The sequence below is a fragment of the Stegostoma tigrinum genome, chromosome 15, assembly GCF_030684315.1.
Source record: "Stegostoma tigrinum isolate sSteTig4 chromosome 15, sSteTig4.hap1, whole genome shotgun sequence".
Lineage (NCBI taxonomy): Eukaryota > Metazoa > Chordata > Chondrichthyes > Orectolobiformes > Stegostomatidae > Stegostoma > Stegostoma tigrinum.
In genome coordinates, this window is record NC_081368.1 from 34767186 (window position 1) to 34790484 (window position 23299).

The 23299-nt window shown below is 43.6% G+C and overlaps 1 protein-coding gene across 2 annotated transcripts in view; it reads right to left on the reverse strand.

Annotated features, from left to right (window-relative positions):
* LOC125458843 (V-set and immunoglobulin domain-containing protein 4-like) overlaps window positions 1-7449 on the reverse strand; it is a 43087-nt gene extending 35638 nt beyond the window's left edge. Inside the window, exons 1-2 of one of the 2 annotated variants that reach the window (XM_048544592.2) lie at window positions 4751-7449; window positions 3794-3945 (exon numbers count right to left, since the gene is read on the reverse strand). In XM_048544592.2, coding sequence (XP_048400549.1) covers window positions 3794-3890 — 97 coding nt within the window. In that variant the 5' untranslated portion in view covers window positions 3891-3945; window positions 4751-7449. The remainder of the gene's footprint in view (window positions 1-3793; window positions 3946-4750) is intronic. The other variant, XM_048544590.2, reaches the window with a different exon arrangement.
* Between the last annotated feature and the right edge of the window lie 15850 nt (window positions 7450-23299).

The following is a 23299-nucleotide window of genomic DNA, read 5'->3' on the forward strand; positions in this document are numbered from 1 at the left end:
CAGATGACAGGATTTTCTTCGAGAATATTTCCTTCGGGAGTTAAACAAAGAAAGACAAGGTGTAGGAATGAAGTCAGACTGGTTAGCCAGTATAGGTGGCATGTGGTATTCACCCCAACACCAACCTAAACTGCAGTGTTTCGACTGACATCTGATCCAGCAATAGCATTTGCTAAGGTTGCAATTCACAAAAACACTCAATGAGTTATCCCATGTGTGCAATCTGACCTGGTCATCTCTATCACTGACACTGCACGAACAGGGACCAGTAGAGATCACAAATGCCCTGAATCCTCATGCTGAAGGATATCTCAAGCTGCCTGAAATAATCAGAAATCTCAAATCATCAGACGTGCACAAATCCATCAAGTAAGGAAACGATAAACCAGGAGCAGTGACATTCATCATTAGCATAGAGGGGAAAAAAAATCTCAATTTACCTCCGAGCCAACTTTCCATCATCCCACAACCAAAAACAACAAGTGGATTATCTGTCCAAAGTTAAAAATGTCTCTCAAATTAAAGTAACTATGGGTATAAGGGGCAAAACCCAATTGTCATCACCTAATGTATATGTGCAATTTAACAGATATATTAGACAGCAAATAGGAACTGAAACAGTAGTAGCGTTCTGTTGCTGCTAATTTAAACAGCATATTGTCACAAGGTCTAGCACAGAGAACTTAGCCCTAACTTGCTATTTGTCTGCCTCATGCAGTATCATATGCTTAAATATTAGAGCTAGATGTAAATATGATTCATCACTACTTTTGAGATCAAAACACTTTTGACTACTAATGATAATTTATTTTTTGTTGGTAGTAAATTATCTAATTTGGAAAAAGGTAACTTTGCATGATGCTGGTAAATGGTGACTAATTTAGGAAATTTAATAATCCGCTTCTTATCGCATCCTAGTATTCTGTTTCCTTTGAACCAATGGGGTGTTCTCACTACATTTCTCAGAAGTACTATTTAGCCTTTAATTCACAAATTCACAAACCACATCTCTGTCCTTTCTTTTTTAACTCTGAGAAAATACCATACAGCTCTGGACCTGAGCCTCCATCTCACAAATGTCAAAGTCAGCAAATCTATTTGGATTCATCTTAGACAATAGAAGTTCTGCCACTTGGCGTCATCTCCATATATACATCAAGGAAAAAAGTGCTGTGCATTGTCAAATGCAGTTGATGTAACAGTCCTGTACTACATTGCATAAAATATAACGCTCAGCCTAGAGTTATCAGCTAAGAATTGTCATTTTTTTTTTTAAAGTGGCACTACCACAAGACTAAGTTAGTTAGAGTTTGTTGAGGAATAGCAAGTCAGTCTTTTGTTATGTACCACAATCCCAGTGACCCTCATGTCCAATTTCACTCCATTTTATTGTGTTATTTGCAGAACAACTTGTTACTTGGCAGATACCCTAGAATTCACTATCGTTCCTTGTGCCTATGCTGGCTATAAAAGCTTGCTGTGGCCTGTCTGGAGCTGCCTGACGTGGCTGCTGACGTTTGCCCTTGACATGATAGTCAGGTGGAAATTGCACCCCACATTGTGGGCAGGTTCCTAGAAATCCTGATGGACAAGGTGGCATTGCAGCATTTCTTCCTCTGTCATGAAACCAGGTCATGCCAATCCGGTCAGAGTTTACCACCCAGCTCATTACAGTCTTAGCCATCCGGAAGAAAGCCCAACACTGTAAGAATAAGGTCAATATCATTCTCCAAAGCACCAGGCTAAGTTCCACCATTTTTTTCTCTGATACTGTATCCACCTTCCAAAAGGGCTCATTCTCTACAACTCTCTACTATTGCCTGCAACATCTTCCCCACTCAGTCTTACCAACGTCAAACCCTGACATCACTAACCCTACATACCCTTTGTGTTGCTTGGTCACTCCCTTGGGGCACCTTCCCTCTCCTCCCACAGTAATAGCTGCGTCGCCCACTTTGTTCTACTGTAATACCTGCCTCTCTTATTCCATGAGACATCAGTTCACAGTAGGCCAGACAAAGTTAAGACAGACAAGGTTCTGCCAGTTATTCTGTTCCTCACCCTACGTAAGGATAGGATTTTGACTCTGACTGTGCAAACAGTCCCCCAACTCATACTGGGGGCCACCCTAGACTTAGTGAACCAGGTACCAATGAACGAAGGTTATGCCCCTTGACTTGACAGAAACCTGCTTGACAAGCCTTCTGGCTTTGTGTTTGCGTAATTACTGCTGGCCTGCCACGCCATATATGAGCCTGGTAATCCTGGCTGCGGGGCAAAGAGCAAAAAGGCAAGGCAGAGATGCTGTGCACATTCATGTCATCTCAAAGGAGCGAATACTACAAGAGCAAGTGAAGATCACAGAGATGCAAATGGTCCAATCCATGAGCTGGGTGCACAGCCATCAGTGCCCAGTGTCCTTGTTGCAGCAGTACAATAATAGTTGCCAGTGCAGCACAAAAGGGCAGAAGCATCGGATAAGTGGATCGAAAATGCGCTATGAAGGTTCTTATAGGCTGGCACATTTCTAGGTACAAATCTCATTGGACACAAGGTGCATGTGGCTTGTGCCCATGAAGTGTACCCAGGAACTTGGGTGTCTTGTTTCCAATATGGAGATGGTTCAGAGTAAGTGGCATGCTGAATCTGCCAGGTGACCTGCTTTGGTTGTTTTGCAGAGATTCCCCAGCATTGAGCTTGATTACTGAATTTAGTAAGACGGATATTAATGAGGCGAGTTGGAATTTTAAAAATGTGTCTGACAAGCAACTATCACCAAATTGCAACTCCCCACTGCCACGCCTCTTGTAGAAATCATTAAAGATGGCATCAATTGCTCCTAATGTTGAAATGGGGCTTGCCACACATTGCTAAGACTCCTATAAAATTCCATACTCTGATTTAAAACCATTCTAGTATTAAACTTTTACAATAGATTTTGCATAAATTTCTCATTAATACAGCCTTCCTCCTTGCACTTGCCCAACAGTTACCTCAAAAGATTATTTACAAAACTTCTCGCATTTAAAATATGTATACTACTCTCCTAGAACTCCCATTTATATAGTGTCCAACAATATCCGCAAATCTGAAGCTGCCTCTGAAGTATATTATTTAATACAGACTCTGTTGGATTGCACAAATTCCTAACCTCTCTGCCATCTTTAAACCGTAGGGTTCGACCACGTCACTTCCCTCGCACCTTTTCTCGAACACCGTAAAGTTTCCATTTTCAAAGAAACTTGTTTTTCATATTCAATTACACCAAGCTAAAATTAACGCATTTATTGCGACTCACTTTAGCCTTTATATATCCACTCAAAATAGATTTTCTTTCCCTAGAGTGAGATCAAGTGTCCTCAAGAGTTCCTTTGCTTAAATCTATCACTTGCTGAATATGCACTTTCACTCTTCTCCAGTTCCTTTTTAATACTCTTTTCTTCTACAAATGAACTTCCAAAAAGTAAAAACTTTGGTGTCATTTAAAGGATGTTAAATGCAATGCTGGAGAATAGGAATTTTAGGTTTTGAGGTAGCAATAAAATTTTCAAATCTGTCCTGAAGTTCCACTGGTGTTATGGTGCCAGCTGCATCTCAAAGCAGTCCTTTTTTAATTGAAGCTAGTTATTTCTGAAAATAAATTGTTTTTTAAAAATGTTTTGTAGCCATCAATTTGCATTCTATGCCTTACCAAGCACAATAACTCCATTAGAAATATTACTGTACATTATTAAATATTGCATTTGGAGATAGTGTTAAATATTACATTTAGTGGTAATCTTCAGAATAATACCTTTAAGTGCTTGCTTCTGTACACTGCAATGTAGCTGATCCTCATGTGGACTCCGATAAGCAAGTTGCACATTTTGAACGTCAGTCCTTTCGTTCATGTCCACAGTTCTACCTCCAGGTCTATACTTAGGATTCCCATACAGTCCTCATCACCTAAAATCCCATATTTAAAACCTGCAATCATTTACATTGGCAAGGATAAATGTTACCCATCTGCAGTTCACGTTGTTGCTTAAAGCACATTAAGTGCCCTACTTATTTCAGGAAACTGTTGGGCTTACCTCACTAGTCTGTACCTCAGAGTGCACTGAATGCAAACATCAAGATCTTGTTCAATAAGAGGTGATTTTACATTCAATCTAGGCAAACTGCATAGTTATTATACTGTCAGTGAAATAAACACACTGCAAGTGTTGATGATATGCTATGACAAGACCTTCCACCAACCAGGAGATTGCCAACATGATTTATTCAAACATAAGCTCAAATACAATGTTGACTGGTCATTTGGCATTAGGGTCAGCATAACCATACCCAATTCAATTCTCACAACACTCAACTAAAAGGAAAAATGTAGACTGATATTCCCACATCTAGCTGCAATGTTTACTATTGGCCAAGGTTTGTCATTGTGTCCTGACAAATTTAGCCAGTTCATTTTAATTTATCTATCGATGAGATTTGGTATAGATGTTGATTCAGTAGAAAACCACAAAGTAGTTTCATCACAGGAGTCACTACATAAACTGCTATTTTCATGTATTCTGTATATTTATCCTTTTCAGAAAATGAAGTAGAAATAATAATCTCCAAGCACATAATATAGCTCATTATTAGAGTGGTTTGAAATTTGGCACTGGAAGGTCAACAGTGAAAACAAAATTTCACATAAGTATTTTATGATCAAACTTGTTTTTTTTTTAAATCAAGAAAGGAGTAAAATAAAGTTGGCACTTACTGAAATCCAGGAGCAAAAACAAAGCCAAAAACCAAGGCACTTGTTTCTCCATGTCGCATCTAATTTTATTAAAGTCAGTTAAGAAACACTTCCTTTTAGTTTTGCTACGAATCATTGAGTCAACGTCATTACTACAGTGCAGGAGGTGGTCATTTAGTGCATCAAGTCCATACCGGTTTGCTGTTTCCCTCCATGGTTCATCCAACCTTCTTTTGAAATCATGGATCAACACACTTTCCACATCCTCACAGACAGCACGTTCTGGCTTATCTTTTATTCTTTGATAATAAAATAAAATAGTGTATCTTCTGCAGCTCACTGGTGGGGACAAGCAGAAACAAAGATATGTTACCTTATGACTCACTGAGTAGTAAAAATATGGGGATGCTTCTGCATAGTAAATGCAAGTACCGTTCAAAGAGCACACCACAACGAATCCAATCAACAGCTTCAACTCAGGATTTGAAATGCTAAATTCAATGCTTATCAATATTTTTGAGGTTACTGGAAGTGGCAGAGAAAGTCAATTAAGAGTCTCAATTTAACAATTCAACTACACACAAGCCAAAGATAATTAATTTTCCACCCGCTCATCCATATAAAAAAGGATCTCTTGTAATTTGCAGCAAGGCCTTTAGAGATTTCTAACTTAATCATGCAGTTGTTTATTACTGCACGTAAAGTTGTTATTTTGAAATGTTTCCGAAATCTGTAATATTCTGAGTACGCTGGCATTTGCTGATTTGCATTGCTACACTATTTCACAATATTATTTCAACAACTTTTGCCATTTTATTTACAGTAAAGATGGACAACTGAGCATTGGATGGCATTCTTAAACAACAGAAAGGCAGTGGAGGAGTTTCTGTCAAAAAGGCAGGCAGTTTCAGTGGCTCACTCGTTTGATCCTCTGTCAAGCAAGCCACATTACAACATAAAGCAAATGCACATAAAATTGTCCAAATGGATTGTTGGTCACTCCAGAAATTATGGTGGATACCTTAAAAAGTTGGGGATTAAACTGAACTTTTTTTGTATCTTAAAGGAATAGACTTGTTAATGTGAAATACTGTCTCGGTGAACAAGAATGCCTGCTTATGTAAAAAAAGTTTAAGGGATTCAAAAATCATGAATTCTTGAGACTGGTATTACAACCAGGTGGGAGTGGAATGTCTCACTTCTTTTCACACTTCCCATTTTATAGAACAAGAGTTTGAATGTAAATACAAGGTTGTACTTGCCAAATCAAGATGCACTTCTGTTTGCATGTGTCTGATAAGCCAACTAACCAATAAAGGATTTCTTGAGTTACTATTCAGGTAAAAATATCTTAAAAATTAAAAATATTAAAAATGTAAAACACATGGACATGGACTCAAACCAAAGCTGCAAAAATGGGTCAGAGAGAACAGGAACTAGGGTAAAATTCAGTTGAAAAAAAATTAAGGGGTCATAGGGTGCACTTGGCTATCGGTCTGGTCATAGTTATCCAAATGCTTTGGTTCTCAGCTAGCTATGCAAGATGCAGCTGATGTCTTGTCCTTTCAGAATCAATCTTGTGCAACAGGTCTTCTTTTAAATGTTGCCTTCCTCTAGGAATGCAGACACATTAAACAGGGTGCTGTCATCAACAGTGACAAAGAACAGCAGCTTGCTTTCACAGCTGCTGTTGGTCTTCTGCAATTCCAAATCCACATGGGGCAGCACATTCGCACAGAGGTTAGCACTGCTGCCACACAGCACTAGGGACTGCTGCTTTCAACTCTACCCTTGGGCGACTATCTGTGTTGAGTTTGCACATTCTCCCCATGTCTGCATGGGTTTCCTCCAGGTGCTCTGGTTTCCTCTCGCTGTTCAAAGATGTGCAGATTAGGTGGATGGGAAGTGCAGGGATACAGGGATGGGGTGAGGAATAGGAGCGCAGGACTGTGTGGGATGCTCTTTGTACAGACAGTGTGGTCTCAATTAACTGAATGGTGTGCCTCCACACTGGAGGGATTCTATGATTCGTATGCACAGACGAAGCTTAGTTAGTTTCATGATCACTCAAAAGTCTATTTGATATTCCAAAAGAAAGAAAGCATTGAATATTTCTCATTTGCATATTCATTTTAACAAAATCATGGTCTTTAGTATTGGCAATTAATTTCTGAATGGTTTATTTCACATTTTGCAAAAACAAGAATCAAATATTTGCAGATATCCAAGGGGTTATTGTCTCTGGTGATGACTTCATCGGCCCCGAATATCCATTCCAACTGAAGTAAAATGTGATTTTCACAGTGATACAAAAAGGTGTCAGTCATTTTAAGTTTTAGTCAGTGTGCTGGTTTTGGCTTTAAAACTGCCCTTTTACAAAGCCCAGTCTGTCCCCAGCCAACGAATCAATTGGGATTTTGTATTTCTTCTTTTGGAATGCTCTCTGTACAAACAAATTCTTCTGGTATGTGATCCAAGTCCTCGTCAACAAGTTTTATGGATACAACCTCCTGGGATACCATTATTATCCATTTTAATTAATGCGCAATCAAACTGCAGCCAATCCATTATTTTAAACTTCTATTCACTATCCTCTAACTTAGCATTTATTCAAATTGATAACTTATTTGTGATGGAGACCCAAGCTAAATTATTGCTATGAATTCAAATCTCATCACCACAGTAATACAAACTAAATTCAGTTCAGTTATTACATCCAGCATACAAATGTATGCTAGCATCAGCAATGGTGAATACAAAAATACCAGTTCATCATAATAAAAATCCAGTTCACTAACACGTGCCACAAATTATTACAACAAATACCACGTCCACCAGAGTAAGAGAGGCTCAAAACATAAAAGTGATAGGCAAGTGAAAGACATTTAATTAAGAATTCATACTAATCAAATGTTTCAGGATTGATGCATTATTACACAAGGCTGGTGTGTTATTGTTATTTTCAAGTCAGCAAGAATATCTCCGATTGTACAAATAAATTCCACCTTATTCAATCTATTTTCTAATGTATCACATCATATGATGGTGAGTCACATTAGTCTCAAGTTTTGTCTCCATTTAATGCTTACTTTATCGAAGTGAAGATGATAGATTCAATATTTTTGGGCAAGACATGGGAAAAAAACTTTGAATTCCTAATTGTGACTGTTATCCATCAACCCCTGTGTAAATATTCATTGTGAACATTAGGTGAATCTAGGATTGGAATGGAACGCAGCTGTAATGAAGCTAATGTCAAATAGCCTGCTGGCTCACTGCCCATGCTATTTTAGAATTGCTGGTGTATTTTATTTACCTCCCACCCCTGCGACTCAGTATTAAGAAATCTAATTGCGCAATGTCCCAGCTGCTGAGGATCATATGACAATAGTATGTGAAAATGGCCTGCTCTGAGATAACAACGTAGACAAAATGCTCACTCATCAAAGAGCAGAACATCAAATGACGCAAGTCATGAACTCTGAAAAAATTAACAACCATAAGAGACTAAGATATCACAATTTGTCTGTTTAGAAACATATTAAATTAGTAAAGTGAATGGGACAAATATTGGCTTTCACAAGTTATGCGAGTGCATCACGTGTCCATTGGAAAGAAAAAAATCTCTTGAGATGTACAATACCTTTTCATGTATTCTCAGTCGATCCAAGATACCCGCGCTGCTCAGCAAGAACAACGTACTGTAGCAGCATAACTGATGAGGGGCCAGGACTACAGCTGTAGCTTTCGTTGGTAACATTTTACACTGCGAAGAGCAGGGCCAAAAACATGTTCAATTAAATCTTGGGAAGAATTTTAACACTTATGCCTGCTGGACATTGATTGTTGACTACATGACCCAAGTTATTCTGAGGCCAAGACTCATTTATGTACACCTAGAGAGCCAATCACACTAAACCAACAAGTCAATGAAGTCTAACAGTTACAGAGAGCATAAAATTGTTGGGTGTCTACAGAAAACCAATCACCCATCCAATCTTACAATGGTAAGACAACTGAAAGAAGTGTGGATGCTGCCAATCAAGAACAAAAATGGAAGGTGCTGGAAAAGCTCAGCAGGTCTGGCAGCAAGAAGGGGAGGCAATGGCCTAGTAGTATTATCGCTGGACTATTAATCCAGACACCCAGATAGGGTTCTGGGGACCTGGGTTCGAATCCCACCATGGCAGATGGTGGAATTTGAATTCAATGAAATATCTGGAATTAAGAATCTAAAGATCACCATTCGTGACTGGTTGGGAAAAACCCATCTGGTTCACTAATGTCCTTTAGGGATGGAAACTGCCATGGTGACCTGGTCTGATCCACATGCGATTCCAGATCCACAGCAATGTGGTTGACTCTCAACTGCCCTCTGGGTACGTGGAACATTCCTTGGTCCAGTCTTATTCTGGCCCCCAGCCAGAACTCTTTCTCCAATAAAATCGATAATATCATTGGTGCTGCTTCATCTGTAATCGGAAAGGTTTATGGATTTTGCTTCCAATTGCCATCCTGCCCTCACTTTCACCTGGGCTATCTGATTTGTCCCTTCCCTTCCTGGAATCTCTGTTTCCACTTCTGGAGATAGACTGGCCACTAATACCCACTGTAAATCCAGTGATTCCCACAGCTACCTGGACTATACATTCTCGCAGATAACGAAGTGTGGAGCTGGATGAACTCAGCAGGCCAAGCAGCATCTTAGAAGCACAAAAGCTGACGTTTTGGGCCCAGACCCTTCTTCAGAAAAGGGGGAGGGGGAAAGGGTTCTGAAATAAATAAGGACAGAGAAGGAGGCGGATCGAAGATGGATAAAGGGGAAGATAGGTGGGGAGGAGACAGACAAGTTAAAGGGGCGGGGATGGAGCCAGTAGAGGTGAGCATAGATGGGGAGGTAGGGAGGAGATAGGTCAGTCCAGGGAGGATGGACAGGACGGTCGACCCATTGTCTCCAGCTGCTCCTGCTCCACTGAACTCATCTCCAACTATTTGGACTCCATTTTCTCCCCCTTGGTCCAGAAACTCACTATCAACGTCCGTGACAGCACCCATGCCCTCCACCTCCTCCAGAACTTCCAATTCCCCAGTTCCCAACATCTCATTTTCACCATGGACGTCCAGTCTCTATACACCTGCATTCCCCATGCAGATGGCCTAAAGACCCTCCACTTCTTCCTGTCCTGTAGGCCCGACCAGTCCCCCATCACCAACACCCTCATCTGCCTAGCTGAACTCATCCTCACCCTCAACAACTTCTCTTTTGGTACCTGTATGGGCCCAAGCTATTCCTGCCTCTTTGTAGGTTATGTGGAACAATCCCTCTTCCATACCTACAATGGCCCTAAACCCCACCTCTTCCTCTGTTACATTAATGACTGTATCGGCGCCACCTCGTGCTCCCAAGAGGAGCTCGAACAGTTCATCCACTTCACTAACACCTTCCACCCAAACCTCAAGTTCACCTGGACCATCTTCAACACATCCCTCACCTTCCTGGAGCTTTCTGTCTCGATCTCAGGCAACCACCTAGAAACCGATATCCATTTCAAACCCACTGACTCCCACAGCTACCCAGAATACATCACAGCCCACTCACCTTCCTACCAAAATTCCATCCCCTATTCCCAATTCCTTCCCCTCCACCACATCTGCTCCCAGGATGAGGCATTCCACTCCCAGACATCTCAGATGTCCTCATTCTTCAAGGACCGCAACTCTCACGCACACCCCCAACAGTGGTCAAGGGCGTCCTCAACTGTGTCTCCCACATTTCCCGCAACTCATCCCTCACACCCCGTCCCCGCAACAACTGCCGAAAGAGAATCCCCCGCATCCTCACGTACCACCCCACCAACCTCCAGATCCAACACATCATCCTCTGACACTTCTGTCATCTGCAATCCCACCCCACCACCAAACACATTTTTCCATTCCCACCCTTGTCTGCTTTCCAGAGGGACTACTCTCTCAGTGGCTCCCTTGTCCGCTCCACACTCCCCTCCAACCCCACCACTCCCAGCACTTTCCCCTGCAACCGCAGGAAGTGCTACACTTTCCCGCACATCACCTCCCTCACCCCCATCCCAGGCCCCAAGATGACTTTCCACATCAAGCAGATGTTCACCTGCACATCTGCTAATGTGGTATACTGCATCCACTGTACCTGTTGTGGCTTCCTGTACATTGGGGAAACCAAGCGGAGGCTTGGGGACCGCTTTGCAAAACACCTACGCTCGGTTCACAATAAACAACTGCGCCTCCCAGTCGCAAACCATATCAACTCCCTGTCCCATTCCTTAGACATGTCCATCCTGGGCCTCCTGCAGTGACACAAAAATGCCACCTGAAGGTTGCAGGAACAGCAACTCATATTCCGCTTGGGAACCCTGCAGCCCAATGGTATCAAAGTGGATTTCACAAGCTTCAAAATCTCCCCTCCCCTCCCCCCACTGCATCCCAAAACCAGCCCAGCTCGCACCCCCCCGCCTCCCTAACCTGTTCCTCTCACCTACCCCTCCTCCCACTTCAAGCTGCACCTCCATTTCATACCTACTAATCTCATCCTGCCTACTTGACCTGTCTGACCTCTCCGGACTGACCTTTCCCCTCCCCACCTACACTCACCTCTACTGGCTCCAGCCCCGCCCCTTTAACTTGCCTGTCTCCTCTCCACCTACCTTCTCTACCCATCTTCGATCCACCTCCCCGCTCTCTCCCTATTTATTTCAGAACCCTCTCCCCATCCCCCTTTTCGGATGAGGGGTCAGGGCCTGAACGACAGCTTTTGTGCTTCGCAGATGCTGCTTGGCCTGCTGTGTTCATCCAGCTCCACACTTTGTTATCACGGGTTCTCCAGCATCTGCAGTTCCGTTATCTCTATACATTCTCACACCCTGTTTCCTGTACAAACTCCAACCCATTCTCCCAGTTCCTGCACCTCTATCATATATGTTCAGATGGGGCCAACTTCAACAGAGCAGACTCCAAAATGTTGACTTTCTTCCTCAACCAAGGATTCCTCATTGTGGTTGACAGGGCCCTCAATCTAGTCCAACCCATTTCCCACACTTTCACCTCACCCCTTCGCTTTCCTCCTGCAACAGCAATAGGGTTGCTCTTGTCCTTATCTACCATCTCACCAGCATCCACATCCAGATCATCAGACGCTATTTCTGCCACCTCCAGCAAGATGCCACCACCAGACAGATATTCCCCTCCCCACCCCTGTCTACTTTCCGCAGGTACCGTAACTCCAAGGCACCCGGGTCTACACTTCCTTCACTCCAAACAAACAATCCCACAGCCCCTTCCCCGGCAATCACCAAAGGAGTAACACATGCCCATTTACGTTCTCTATCCTCACTACCCAAGGGCCCAAAGATACCTTCCAGGTGAAGCAACAGCTCACGTGCATTTCCCATAATCTAATCTGGTGCATTCACCGCTCACAATGTCATCTCCTCCACACTGGGAAAACAAAATGCAGACTCAGTGACCACTGTGTAGAACATCTACGTTCTGCTTGGAAAAAGACCCCGAACTACCTGTTGCCTGCCACTTTAAAACACCACCACATTCTCTGGCCAGCATCTCTCTCTCAGGCTTCCTGCAGTGTTCCAGTGAAGCTCATTGCAAGCTAGAAGAACAGCACCTTACTGTCCACTTGGGGATGGTGCAGCCCTCCAGACTCAACATCAAGTTCAAATATTTTAGGACCTGAACTCTCACATATCCCAGGCCCCTACCCCACACACCAGGCCTTGTTATCACATAGCATGCCATTACACACTACCACTACACACTAGTCACTAACAGTCCCCACTAAAAGCTATTCACCTTCCTAGTCAAATCATTAACAACCCCTTCTTCTCTCTCTTTGGGCACTACCCACACCCCCCCACCCTATCTTCTGCCTATAAACTGACATTTTCCTGGCTACCCTCAATTGAGGAAGAGTCACAGGACCCAAAACATTGACTGATTTTTCTTCAGAGATGCTGCCAGACCTGCTGAGCTTTTCTAGCAACTTCAGTTTTTGTTGTTGAGTGGGATGGCAATCAGGAAAAGAAAACACAGGCTGTAACAGGCCATAACACTTTTGCTGAGCAACGTAATGTTCCACCTGGGTCCAAAGGTAAAAGAACCAAAAATAGTGGAGATGTTTTCTTTCTTTTAAAAGAAAAATCGCTATCTCAAGCATTACCTCAAGACTGCTGATCAAACTACTCAATACTGTTTCAAGGTTACCCAGACAAAGATACAAGATTTGAACAATTCAGACTCACCACTGAGTACTGATCATCTCCTCCCCATCATTCCACCCACGCAGCCTCACCCAGCAAACCCTTGACACAACACATGCCCAAAAATCACCATCCAATCCAACCCAACAGAGCACCAAAACCCCCAGTCATCTAAGTCTGGCCCTGCCAGACCTGAGATTCATGGTCCAACACCATCAGCACACCACCCTCCTACCACCTCTTCTTCCTTTTCAAGACCCCTGCCCTATTCTAAGTACTCAGACACTTACCTGACATCTGACTCCTTCACTTACCATGCTTTGCTCAATTGTCGTCGTCTTTGGGACCTTTACTTCCTGAGATATGGCAACAAGTATTGTTAAAAAGGCATGGGTCTTGACCCGCAATGTTATGCCCTTCCTCAAAGTGGCTTTCTCCATTGGTTTCCTACGACGAATACATCTGGGAGAGGCCAGGCTCAGAATCTCAGCTGGAAAAATCACTTACAAGTAAAAGGAAAATTGAGAGAATTACCAGAAGCCATATCTGCCATCTGGGCTACCGAGTGGCAAAAAAAAGAGTGGATAGGCAAAAACTGGTAACTGGTTGTGAACTCTATGACTTGGTGAGTGGAGAACTCAATCTTGTGGAAGATGAACCATTCCAGAATGAAACTGAGAAACAGTCCACGCAAAAACTGCGATCAGAGATAATGGGAACTGCAAATGCTGGAGAATCCGAGACAACAAAGTACGAAGCTGGATGAACACAGTAGGCCAAGCAGCATTTCAGGAGCACAAAAGTTGACGTTTCAGGCCTAGAACCTTCATCAGAGAGGGGGATGGGGAGAGGGTTCTGAAATAAATAGGGAGAGAGGGGGAGGCAGACCGAAGATGGACAGAGGAAAAGACACGTGGAGAGGAGAGTATAGGTGGGGAGGTAGGGAGGGGATAGGTCAGTCCGGGGAGTTCGGACAGGTCAAGGAGGTGGGATGAGGTTGGTAGGTAGAAAATGGAGGTGCGGCTTGGAGGTGGGAGGAGAGGATAGGTGAGAGGGAGAACAGGTTAGGGAGGCGGGGACGAACTGGGCTGGTTTTGGGATGAAATAGGGGAAGGGGAGATTTTGAAGCTTGTGAAGTCCACATTGATACCATTAGGCTGCAGGGTTCCCAAGCAGAATATGAGTTGCTGTTCCTGCAACCTTCGGCTGGCATTATTGTGGCACTGCAGGAGGCTTAGGATGGACATGTCGTCTAAGGAATGGGAGGGGGCAGTTAAAATGGTTCGCGACTAGGAGGTGCAGTTGTTTATTGCGAACCTAGCGTAGGTGTTCTGCAAAGTGGTCCCCAAGCCTCCGCTTGATTTCCCCAATGTAGAGGTAGCCACAACGGGTACAGTGGATACAGTATACCACATTAGCAGATGTGCAGGTGAACATCTGCTTGATGTGGAAAGTCATCTTGGGGCCTGGGATGGGGGTGAGGGAGGTGATGTGCGGGCAAGTGTAGCACTTCCTGCGATTGCAGGGGAAGGTGCCAGGTGTGGTGGAGTTGGAGGGGAGTGTGGAGCAGACAAGGGAGTCCCGGAGAGACTGCTATTAGTTTGAAATTCCCTTCCATAAAGGAGGCACAAGTGAGGAGCACATGGAATGCTTTTGTGGACAAGTGCAGGCATGAAAATACTAGAGATATTTGATGCCATCCAAAGCACTGTAGGTGCATGTAACCTAATTTTAAAGATTCACTTCTCCAAAACCAAACAACAGGGCAGCCATGTGTCCCAACTAAAAGATGCATTACAGCAGCTCACCAAAGGTCGCTTCAACAACACCTCCTAAGCCCTTAACCTTGAAAACAAGGGCAACAGATTAGCAATACCACCATCTGCAAGTTCCCATTCAAGTCACACACCATCTTGTCCTGGAGCTATAAGTGCTGTTCCTTCACTATCACTGGCTCAAAGTTCTGGAACACAATTCCTAACTAAACTGTGCATGTACATACACTACAGTAGTTCAATAAGTCTCAAATACCATCTCTTCATGGGCAAGTAAGGATGAGCATTTAATGCTAGCGTAGCTAATGATGCCCACAACCTGTTCAAGAACTTTTCTTGGAGCATTGATACTTGATCAATTGTTATTTTATTAATATAAGAATTAAAAGTGTTTAGGGCTATGAAGCAAAAGGTTAAAAGGTAAAAATAAATCATATATCCAACATGATTTCACCGAATGTCAGGAACAGGTTCAAGGGTCGAAATGGTTTACCCCTGTTCCAACGTTCAGCTCAGAAAGGTTGGTCAAATTTTATCTTGGTCAATATAGTGAGATCATTAAAATACTTCCACAAGATGTTGAATTAGCATTAGTCATTAATGACAAGTCAACTCCGAAGTGTTTTCTTAAACTTCAAAATACATTTTAAGCAGAGAGTTGAGGAGACAGAAACAGTACTATCTGAAACAATGATCCATTGATTGGAAGAGATAATGGGAACTGCAGATGCTGGAGAATCCAAGATAATAAAATGTGAGGCTGGACGAACACAGCAGGCCAAGCAGCATCTCAGGAGCACAAAAGCTGACGTTTCGGGCCTAGACCCTTCATCAGAGAGGGGGATGGGGTGAGGGTTCTGTAATAAATAGGGAGAGAGGGGGAGGCGGACCGAAGATGGACAGAAAAGAAGATAGGTGGAGAGGAGAGTATAGGTGGGGAGGTAGGGAGGGGACAGGTCAGTCCAGGGATGACGGACAGGTCAAGGAGGTGGGATGAGGTTAGTAGGTAGGAAATGGAAGTGCAGTTTGAGGTGGGAGGAAGGGATGAGTGAGAGGACAACAGGTTAGGGAGGCAGAGACAGGCTGGGCTGGTTTTGGGATGCGGTGGGGGAAGGGGAGATTTTGAAGCTGGTGAAGTCCACATTGATACCATTGGGCTGCAGGGTTCCCAAGCGGAATATGAGTTGCTGTTCCTGCAACCTTTGGGTGGCATCATTGTGGCACTGCAGGAGGCCCATGACGGACATGTCATCTAAAGAATGGGAGGGGGAGTTAAAATGGTTCACGACTGGGAGGTGCAGTTGTTTATTGCGAACCGAGCGGAGGTGTTCTGCAAAGCGGCCCCCAAGCCTCCGCTTGGTTTCCCCAATGTAGAGGGAGCCACACCGGGTACAATGGATACAGTATACCATATTGGCAGATGTGCAGGTGAACCTCTGCTTAATATGGAAAGTCATCTTGGGGCCTGGGATAGGGGTGAGGGAGGAGGTGTGGGGGCAAGTGTAGCACTTCCTGCAGTTGCAGGGGAAGGTGCCGGGTGTGATGGGGATGGAGGGCAGCGTGGAGCGAACAAGGGAGTCACGGAGAGAGTGGTCTCTCCGGAAAGCAGACAAGGGTGGGGATGGAAAAATGTCTTGGGTGGTGGGGTCGGATTGTAGATGACTGAAGTGTCGGAGGATGATGAGTTGTATCCGGAGGTTGGTGGGGTGGTGTGTGAGAACGAGGGGAATCCTCTTTGGGCGGTTGTGGTGGAGGCGGGGTGTGAGGGATGTGTTGCAGGAAATGCGAGAGGCGCGGTCAAGGGCGTTCTCGACCACTTTCCCCCCTCTCTCCATGACTCCCTTGTTCGCTCCACACTGCCCTCCATCCCCACCACACCCGGCACCTTCCCCTGCAACTGCAGGAAGTGCTACACTTGCCCCCACACCTCCTCCCTCACCCCTACCCCAGGCCCCACGATGACTTTCCATATTAAGCAGAGGTTCACCTGCTCATCTGCCAACATGGTATACTGTATCCATTGTACCCGGTGTGGCTTCCTCTACATTGGGGAAACCAAGCGGAGGCTTGGGGACCGCTTTGCAGAACACCTCCGCTCGGTTCGCAATAAACAACTGCACCTCCCAGTCGCAAACCATTTTAACTCCCCCTCCCATTCTTTAGATGACATGTCCATCATGGGCCTCCCGCACTGCCACAATGATGCCACCCAAAGGTTGCAGGAACAGCAACTCATATTCCGCTTGGGAACCCTGCAGCCCAATGGTATCAATGTGGACTTCACCAGCTTCAAAATCTCCCCTTGACCCACCCCATCCCAAAACCAGCCCAGTTCGTCCCCTCCCCCCACTGCATCCCAAAACCAGCCCAGCCTGTCTCTGCCTCCCTAACCTGTTCTTCCTCTCACCCATCCCTTCCTCCCACCCCAAGCCGCACCTCCATTTCCTACCTACTAACCTCATCCCACCTCCTTGACCTGTCCGTCTTCTCTGGACTGACCTATCCCCTCCCTACCTCTCCACCTATACTCTCCTCTCCACCTATCTTCTTTTCTCTCCATCTTTGGTCCGCCTCCCCCTCTCTCCCTATTTATTACAGAACCTTCACCCCATCCCCCTCTCTGATGAAGGGTCTAGGCCCGAAACGTCAGCTTTTGTGCTCCTGAGATGCTGCTTGGCCTGATGTGTTCATCCAGCTTCACACTTTATTATCTCCATTGATTGGAAGGGCCATTTGTCTGGTTCTCACATATTCCAATATTTTCTGCAGTTTAAACCAATTGAGAACCCTTGTTGCAGTCTTCCCTTCCTTCAGGGATTACTTCCCAAAATGCAATTTCATTTTCAACTCTGCAGCTACGAATTTTAATTCTATTTTCGAATCCAAATTCATTGTGTAGCCTCATTTCCAATGTTTGTGCTTTTTGTCCCTTATTATACATCATAACCCAGACACAGTACAAAATTCATGATCTTTCACTGGTGTAGAAAGTGGCCAAGGTAATAAACTTAGAAATTTGTACTTGTATCACAATACATGAAACACAATTAAAACACATAATATAAAAATACACACTGTATAGATTATGGTCCTCTTTTATGACATACATTCTAACATACTGCTTCATATTTATTTCAAATTAATTCAACTCATGACTATAAATCCATTAATATAAAAGCACATTTTTAATGGTAATTTTTAAAAATGTATTCACAAATCATTTACCTTACTTGTACATTTTTAAATGAAATCACCATTTCACCACAATCTCCAATATACTGTATTAGAACTACTATACTATCTCATTGTGTTTGGTTATAGATTTTTTTTATTTCAAATTTATCCTGGCTGTCAGGTTCACTGACCAGGTCTATACTTATTGCCCATTCCCAGTTATCCTGGGCAAGATGGCAGTGAGCCACTTTGTGAACCGCTTTATTCCAAGTATGTAGACACATTTACAGTGCTATTATGGAGGAAGGCCCAGAATTTCACCCAGCAGTGAGGTAATGCTAACATATGTTTATAATAAGTATGGTGTGTGTTTTGAAGGGGAACTTGTAAGTAATGGTGCTCCCATTTACTTCCTGTGTTTGTCTTCCCTGGTGTTAGAGATTATGCCTGTGGAAGGTGCTATGAGCAGAACCTTGTCAAGGTAGTGCAACACATCTCGTAGACAGTGCAGGCTGTTACCACCTGTACTGGTGCTGGAGATCTAAATGTTTAAGACGGTGCATGTCAAGTGGGAGGCTGTGTCCTGCCTGGTATCAAGCTTCAAGTGTTATTGGCAAATCTTATTCAGGCAAGTCGAGCATTCCATCACATGCCTGGATTTGTTGTCAACCTTTGGAAAGTCAGATTAGTTACGCACTGCAGAATAACCAGGAGATGTCACTCTTGTCTTGCCTCACATCAGGAATTCAGATCTTTTGTCCATGTCTGGACCAAGGCACAGCAGAGTGGCCTATCAGGACCCAAACTTAGCAGTAATGAGCACCACGGCAGAACATGAAGGTCAGGGAGTGTCGTTGTGACCAGAAACTTACAGTGTAGTTTCGTCAGAATCAGGGTCAGGGCCTTTTCCATTTCTGGTACACGTAAAATAACCTAGACTCGAAAGGAGCTGAACTGATCTCTAAGTTGACAGATGGTCATGAAAATTGGTGTGGTGATAAACAGAGAGGAGGACAGCGTTAGGTTACTGGACGATACTGACAGACTGGTCAGATTGGCTGATCCGTGGTAAATGGAATTGTGAAATTATGCAGTTGTGCAGGACAAACAAAGCAAGGAAATACACGAGGAGGCTAAGAAGCATCAACGATCAGAGAAAATCCACCAGTCCCTTAAGGTAGCAAGACGGATAGGCAAATTAGTTAAGGCAGCAAATGGGATAGCTGACTTTATTAGCCAATGCATAAAGTTTAAGAGCAAGGAAGTTATGCTGGAACTATGTAAAATGTTGTTTAGGCCACGACTGGAGTACTGTATATAGCTCTGGGATCACATTATGGAAGGGAGTTATTGCACTGGAGAGAGCACAGAGGAGTTTTAGCAGGATGTTGACTAGGCTGGAACATTTTAGTTATGAAGAGAGACTGAACAGACAAGGGTTGTTTCCCATGGAGCAGAAGAAACTGAGGGGAGGCATATGATTGAGGAAATGCATAAAATCATTAAGGGTATAAATAGAGCAGACAGGAAGGAACCCTTCCCTTGGTGGAGGAATCATGATCAGGGCATATATTTAAGATAAGGGGCATGAGGTTTAGACAGGATGTGAGGAAATATTTACCCAGCGGGTAATGGAAATCTGGAACTCAACCAAAAGAGTAGTAGAAGCAGAAACTTTCAAAGCATTTATAAAATATTTAGATGCGCACTTGTGACGACAAGGTATGAACTAAAGGCTGAAAAATGGGATGAGAACAGCTAGGCATTTTTGTACATTTCGTAGACTTCGATGGATTAAAGGGACGCTTTCCATGTTGTCAACCTCTACAACTATGCCCACTCTAAGCAATCTCAGCTGGCTGATCTCAGGAAAGTAATCCTAAAGTTTGATGGAATGAGACATTTATGTCACTTGTGAGGCAGCAGATCAGGTGCGGATCCTACATGGAACATCACTTAGAATTGATTAACTATTAGGCATGTGCATTTGTCCAACAAATGCGCTCCCACAAACCCAAAGAGGTTAAGACAGCCCACAGAACACAGAACAGATTATACTGTTGCCTCAGGATAAAATAAGGCAACGCCAAAACTGACCTGAGTTATATGTGGACAGGAAACTAACGAGTCCCCAGTAGCCTATACTAATAGGATGTAGAACAATGATATAGTTAGTGGGCCTAGATCTGACCAGGGTCAACACGGCAGGAATGCCTAACAGCTCCAGGCCCTGTTAGCCTGCTGGACTGTAGAAAGCCAAATTAACTGTGATGCTCATGATCTAGATGATAAAACTCAGACTGAGCAATAGGATCAGTGAGGCATGGCTAGGTCTTGGGAAAGAAATGTAGCAAAGTCGGAAAACAATTTAAAAAAACGTAATGAAGGGTAAGACCAATGCAGCACAGGCCTCAGTTCTGGTGTGAAGCAATAAGGGATCTGTGGGGTGCTGCTGTACAGTCAGGGGTCAACCACCCATGTGCAGCCAGGCCAGGAAAAGCCCTTGAATCAGAGCTGTGTCCACAATCAGAAGGGAATCATTGTGATAATCATGGACAGCCAGGACAATGTGCTCACAAATGCAACTCTGGGAGGCAAGGCCCAGGCAAAACCTATGACCTTCCCCTTTGCCCCTTGAACAAAGCAGTGGGGAGGGTGGATTTACCTCGATCCCTTGGCTTCCCCAACAGGAAAATGAAAGTAATGTTGGAACAGCAACAGCCCAATACAGAGGAGTGTCTCACAAATCATTTACCTGGAATTTGTACCCAGGTGCTCATCTGGAGGACTGACTGTTGGTGTCAGGCGGCAATCAAATAGTTTGCAAGGGAAAATGCATCTGTTTGGGAACTCGGGGTAGCGAGCGGGAGAAGTAGGAGGCCACCTCACAATTTTTTTTTTAGAAAACAGGATAGCAGATCTCCCGAAGTCACTAAAACAATCAAAGAGTAAAAATCCCTCATGGCATACCCAAAATAAAATTATGTTGATTGTCTTTACCAGTCACTTGATTCTGATTTGAAATAAAACTTTTCCAAAAAGTGACAGCAAAAGGCCTTTCAGGGCCCTGTGTGTAAACAAAGGGATGTACAGGACACAGAACAGGGTATGGGATACACATTGAAGATCATAGTGACAGAATAGTAGAAGACATTGCCTTACAGTTACTCTCAAGCATGAATAACAAGGCAAACCCCTCAAGCTACAAGAAACCAGATGAGTTGATACCACGTGAGCCATCTAAAACCATGCAAGAAACAGAGTAACCAACAGCACCAATGTGATGCTGCATACCTAATCCTCACTACGTAAGTAGAAGGGTTTGAAGAGGACTTCCAGAACCTATTTTACAAGGGTCAGAGGAAGGTTCTACCTCAGAGATGGGGAGAAAGGAGTCAAGAAAACCAACTGAACCATGGGAAAATCCTAAACACCAGTTCAGCTCCACTAGGAATGGAAACAAATGGGAAGACAATGGAAGAAATGTCCACTGGAGCAGGGGCCCAATGTCAACTGGTCCACACAGCTGTTTAGGAGTTTGATGCGGTATAGGCAGAATAATGATAATGGTGGCCAGAGCTGTAAGTAAGAACAGTTGCTATCTTGATCTTTGCACATAAAGAAAAAAATGTAAGAAATAAATGCTGGCAATGGGCAGAAATACTGGCACTCCTTAGCCTCAGAGCAGCAGGCACAAAATGTTGAATCTATTACCACAGCAGTCCCCAGGATTCGCTGTCTGGAATGGCAACATATCAAGGCAAACTCTAGTCTGGTACCTGGAAATGAAAGCGATAACAGAAATTACTACAGCTAATGAAACTGTCTGGGCAGAGAAGAAACAAGAAAACCAGCGTGTTTGTATGCAAAAATGTCCAAAAGGCTCACAACTGGAGTTTGAGAAAAATGAAGAGAAAGTACTTGATTGGATGTAGAATGAGTCAGGGATACAAACAAAACAAACCATCACGTTGAGATAGTGGTAGAAACTCTACCAACAGCCACCTGGCCCCCAACAACAAAAACATCACTGCCAGAAATGAGACCCAGTTCCAGAAAATAGGGAACTTGTGCTGATCGAGGACAATAGAATTCTGAATAGTAACTGACACCAAAACACAGTATATGTTCTGTTAAACTTAACAGTAGGGTTATGCACATGGTGCGCTGTTCAAACCAGATTGTACAGAAACTTGAAATAAGTGATTAAGCAATGCACAAGGATAATGGGCTAAGGCCCCAGTGCAGGGGGAATAAAACAGGGAGACAGGAAAGGGTAAAGATGTTTACTGAATGGTATAATAGGGCTCCGTTCATAAACCAATATAGTAAATATAACAAGCATTGCTAATTTGGACCAAAATGTAGAAGTATTTGCAACACACTTGAATATCCTTTGGAAAGCACAGCAAATTCAAACTGATTCCTTCCAAAATGATCAGGATCCAACAAGAACGGTAAGGTTGTTAGAATCTACAGTTGAAAATCAAGCTAAAGTCAGAGTGATAGTGATCAAGTAGCCCTGAGGGATATTTGTTCTGTATATGGGAATTAGGTAGTAGGACACTCCAAAGAGGAGCTGATATCAGGGCCAGGAGGTGCCTCTATGGATTAATGTTCCCAGGCGATATGAGGCGATAACAACATGTGATCCAGAGGAACTGACATCCTCTTAAATAAAAGGGGAACTGTGAATTTCTATTTGGTCATGTTGTTCAAGTTCATATCAACTACGAGTAACTCGGTCAATATGTGTGAACTCTGTTAAGCCTGCATCAAGCAGGAACTAGGCTCCAAAAATGAAATGCACTGAAACTGCAGAAACTACAGCATGAGAAAATCACAAAACAATGCAAATAGGAACTGGTCTTGGAAACACGTGGCGGTGATGGCAACAGAAGTATGTGGAAGCAGGTTTGCTGAAGAGGAGTGAACACGGAGGGTTTAATAGGATTTAACCGCAATTGAAATAAAGAGTCGGAAGAGCCTACGATCAACTCTAACAAAAGCAGCCCAGGGTCAGGGACTCAGCGATGGAACAGGAAACCCAAAGCCGAGACCATGCACCTCACATCATAATAGTTATTATTCTGTACAAGTTTAAATGCACTATTAATTCTCTCATCTTCTATGGTGTGAACAGAATTTTATTTTAATCATTCCACATGGAAGTTGTACATTTTTTGACTTCCTTTCAGATAATTCAGATTCATCACTCATCACTCTGCTGCTGGTCACAATGCAGGTTAGGCTCTGAATCCTCCAGAATGTTGCCAGTTACTTTCATGCAGGAACTCACATTTCCTTGTGGTACACATATTGTTGCATGACTTCCGCTTTCGGAACCTACGTGGCTAGACTGGCATCACATCCAC